Below are 4,423 nucleotides of genomic sequence, written 5' to 3' on the forward strand. Positions count from 1 at the left end.
TTCCCAAGAGGGAATTGCTGCCCCCTTTTTTTTTACTTCAAGTGCCTGATTTAGATTACTTTTGTAAATCTTTTGATGAATGTGATGATGGACATTGATAACTAATTGTTCATGATGTGATTATTAATCTTGATCTTATTTTGATTCTAAAGAAAATGTGATTTTGGTATTGTTTTTCTCTTCGATCTTGTTGGTTTTTAACTTTCTATATATGTTTTTCATTATCATGCTTCTAAAATCTGTTTGCTTCAATTGCATTCTTCTACTATATCTTCACTCTTCTTCTATGCCAGAGATATACTTGCTGCCTCTTTGCTCCGGTTTTAAAATCTAAAACTGATATATGATTTATAAAAAAATTTGATTTGATCAGAAAGTAAAACACACATATATAATATGAATTAAAGTATTTTTTTTTCTCTCTCAATACTAATTTCTAACCAATAATATATTTTAATAAGACAACAAAAAATAACTTCATATGCTAACAAATCGATCATTAATATGGTGTGATGCGTCCCTCCCTCTGTTTTAATAAGACAATGGAAAAAAATAATTAATTACCACATGACTCTTTAAACAATTGTTATTGCCACAAATCTATAGAAGATGGATCATGACAATGGATGTTAACTATAGCAGTCAACACCATGAAGCCTTAGTCTCGTAGCCAATAGCCATCATATTAACAAAGAGTTCTTTTTCATTAGCCAAACAAGTCGCCTTTATTAACAAAAACGTAAAAGTTACTAGTTTGATACAAGCTTTTACACCTTATTTATTTTACATCCTCATATTACATATATATAATGAGGATGTCACTACTTCCTCGGTTGCTCTTCTATCCTTAGCCGCCACCAACTCGACATATTCATGCTTCCTTTACATACTTTTCCACCCTCCTCCTTCCTCCTGCTGCCACCCTCCTCCTCCTTGCCACCCTCCACCTTCTCCTCCTTGCCACCATCCTCTTCCTCCGCCTTCTCCACCTCGTCCTTCTTCTTGCCATCCTCTCCTACCACCTTGTCCTTCTTCTTGCCACCCTCTCCCACCACCTTGTCCGCCTTGTCCTTCTTCTTGCCACCCTCTCCCACCACCTTGTCCACCTCTTCCTCCCTGTTCCTCTTCTTGCGACTCGCCTTCTTTACCTTTCCCTTCTTCCTCTTCCTTAGCACACGAAACACATTCATAGATGATATCTTCACTTTTCTTTGACAAAACCCAATCTAATGTTGAGTTCCTAACATTAAAAGACTTCTCTAACACCTTTCTATCCAACCTTTGGAGAATAGACAATTTGCCTCCTAGATACTGAGAACTTTCATCCTTAAATTTCAATGTGAACCCCATAAAAACAAAGGAGTCATTATTGAAGGATATTTGAGCTATAGGATGATCTCTTGGTACCACAAACACATCACCTTCTTCAACCGTTAGCCTTGAACTCTTGCACTCTGTTTCACCTGCAATGCCGGGACAAACCACTTCAATCACTCCTTGTCCATGCAACACAATCGCAACTTCAACTCCGCTTGGATTCCAATGTGGTCCCATCATCGATCCCTTTCAACAATTAAACATCGCAAACCCTTACACGAACGTATCATAATAAAAATCCAGTGACATAAAGACAAGTTTCAAACAACCGACCTTGTTTAGATTCACCATGAACACACCAAAATTGGTGTTTTTCAGCACGTCCAATTCTTTACTAGCCACTGTTGCACTCCATCCAAAGCAAGTTTCGACATCATGCTTCTCGCTAAAAAGATTATATGCTTTCTTTTTCTTTCCTAGTAAGGTTCTGATACCCCAAAAACCAACCTTCCCCATGAAAGTACTCATTTCAGACTGTCCTTCAACAATCAATGGTTGCTTTTCTGCTACTCTTAGCTCTTCTATAACTTCCGTCGGCACCTGAAATTAGACCCAAAGTTTCCAATGCACTCGACAACCTAGAAATTGTTCAAACTAACTGTTTAATGAATTCAGGGCGGCTCAACCTTTTTAGTGCTTAAATTAAGGGGATTTAAATTGTATACCATTCTAAAATACACAATCATACTTACTGAAGCTGGGTTAGTTTTAGTAAAAAATAAATACTTAATTAAATATAACACTTCCAAGTATGGTGATTCTTGCTCGATCTCTTTGTGGAAACTAAAAATCTGGATATTTAAATTATTTATTTTATGGTCGAACGGCCGTCGTTAATTGAACAATCCAAAAAGCCATTTGTCAAACTTTCAAAACTTTTGATCAAAACAACAGTACGACCTCTATTATGATGTTCGCCGTTTGTAAAAGTGTGAGATTAGACATAAGACGATGTGTGTGTACATATATTATGTATGTGTAGTGATAGAGGGAGTACACTGAAAGTTGATTGAAGGACTTGGTTGTCAAACCCTAGTACTAAATCATGCACACTGGTGTATACTCCGGCATGTTGATCATTCTGCAGCATGTAAACGTTGTTAATTTTCGTATGTAAAACGTGTAGCACAAAGCTAGCTAATTTAAAATGGACGCTAAATCAAGTCATTGATCGATGTTCATACTTGTAGCTCCACCTCTGAGCCAGGAAAAATGGCATATATTTGAAGGTTTTGGGGCTGGTATTGAAAGGACTCAACGTTGTTTTCTATGTAGAAAACAGTGTCACTACTCAGTCCGTAAACATCTCCCCGCTTCAAATTCACTTGTTGGAGCTTCTCATCTTTTTCCGCAGTGATCCAACTCAATGTCCCATTGCCTAATTATATATCAAAGACATAATATATACATCAGTTATATATTAATTAAGATGTGTCACATATATAAGATCTATTGCAATTTATCTATATGATCAGTTATTCTCATTATATTCTTGTTTGCATATATGTTGGCCTCAGGCCCCAATTAATCAAATACGAGAACACACAATTTGAACAAACTCATTCGACTCTTAATTTCTTTATTACTTTAAAACTGAAAACTTGACACACACGTAAATCATTAACCCTACCAATACAAACTATTTATACGAAACTCAAAACCTACCAACTATGACTCAAACTCTGTATAAACTTGTCCTAACAAAAGGGATAAACATAATGAACTTAAACAACTCGATAAACTTAAAATAACTGACTCACACTCAACTCTAATTCTTTAAAACTTAATCAAAATTAACGTACACTTCATATAACTGATTAATAATACATAACATATTTATGCATAATTAATACCTGAGTTGACATAAAGAACCATTTGTGAATGAAGATAAACATGCAGAAAGAGAGAACGAGGATTCAAGGTGATAAATTGGAGGTAGTAGAACCCATTCTTTCCATCACTAATCTTAACGGCTGAGATTTCACCAAACTCCGACGACACAAGCGGCCACCTCTCATCCTGCCTCACCGTAGGTCCGTCACTCACAGGCACCGAACTTGCAACAGAACCACCACTACCTCCTAAAGCTGTTATTGCAAAGCATGCCAATAGTACAAGACATATTGAAAAGGAGCTGGTGATCCTCATTTTCGTACGTAATCGTTTTCTTGAAATTGTTTGTAGGGGATGATGTTTTTATATATAAAGAGGGAGAGTGGAGTGTTACGTGGCATTTGGTGTAGAACAAGTGGATATGGTGGGAGATTGGTGAGTGTACTATGATTTATAAACGTCGGTCGTGGTCGTCTTTTACCTACTGGAGTTTTCGGCCATTGTTTTGGATGGGCATGCAGATGATATTGATAAAGAGAACAAAAATTATTATTATTTTTTAACTGGAGCTTGAAAATCATTACAAAATAATAGTACGTATAAAAAGGTATATATGAATGAAACATCAAGTACACTATACGATCCCCCCCCCCCCCTTCAAAATTCTATGTTTTCTTATGATTTTCAATGGTTTAGGCAAAATAAGTTGTATATATTGGTTAAACCAATGTCAAAATTATCCCAACAGACATACAAAAAGTTTCCAACTAAGACATGCATAGCTAATCAACAATACCCTCTTAAACTTTTAGCGGGTGAATCAAGAACACGAACATGAGATTTGATCAACACACGATTAACTCTTTTATTAAGAAAACGACAAACGAGAAAAATTTAATAATTAACTAACACTTTGAACCAATGGTATATAAACCCATGGTTCTTAATCATATACTAACTCAAATACATAATTTGAATCCAAAACAAATATGACGGAATAAAATAAGACTAACTTATCTTATAATAATAAACTAATTATTATATTAAATATTCTTCAAGATAGTAGAAGCCTACAATATGATTTGGTGTTTGACACGTTTAACACTCCCTCTCAACACCAAACTTCTTCTAAGCCGTGACACACACGAAACACCTCGGCTCGAAACAACCCGCGACTCAACACAACAGGTCACATCTTCCGACCTCTGCTCAA

At 35.9% G+C, this 4,423-nt stretch overlaps 1 protein-coding gene across 1 annotated transcript; it reads right to left on the reverse strand.

Moving 5' to 3' along the window:
* Window positions 1–657: 657 nt before the first annotated feature.
* On the reverse strand, window positions 658–3,784 carry LOC143630282 (vicilin-like seed storage protein At2g18540). Its single transcript, XM_077099342.1, has 5 exons — window positions 3,231–3,784; window positions 2,562–2,755; window positions 2,375–2,458; window positions 1,651–1,917; window positions 658–1,563 (listed from the first exon to the last, which is right to left on the reverse strand). Exons 1-5 carry the CDS (start codon window positions 3,523–3,525, stop codon window positions 883–885), a joined length of 1,521 nt encoding a protein of 506 aa, XP_076955457.1. The 5' UTR covers window positions 3,526–3,784; the 3' UTR covers window positions 658–882.
* Window positions 3,785–4,423: the final 639 nt, after the last annotated feature.

This window comes from Bidens hawaiensis, unplaced genomic scaffold, assembly GCF_021521415.1.
Source record: "Bidens hawaiensis isolate Kalapana, Puna unplaced genomic scaffold, B.hawaiensis_p1.1 tig00005637_1, whole genome shotgun sequence".
Lineage (NCBI taxonomy): Eukaryota > Viridiplantae > Streptophyta > Magnoliopsida > Asterales > Asteraceae > Bidens > Bidens hawaiensis.

Bases quoted from the DNA above. Each gene is read 5' to 3' on its own strand.
- LOC143630282 (XM_077099342.1), bottom strand. From the start codon at position 3,525: ATGAGGATCACCAGCTCCTTTTCAATATGTCTTGTACTATTGGCATGC. The intron at 2,459-2,561 runs GTATGAACATCG...TACATGCTGCAG, and splicing joins GCTCAGAGGTGGAGCTACAA to AATGATCAACATGCCGGAGT. The intron at 1,564-1,650 runs GTCGGTTGTTTG...AATTGTTGAAAG, and splicing joins TCATGGTGAATCTAAACAAG to GGATCGATGATGGGACCACA.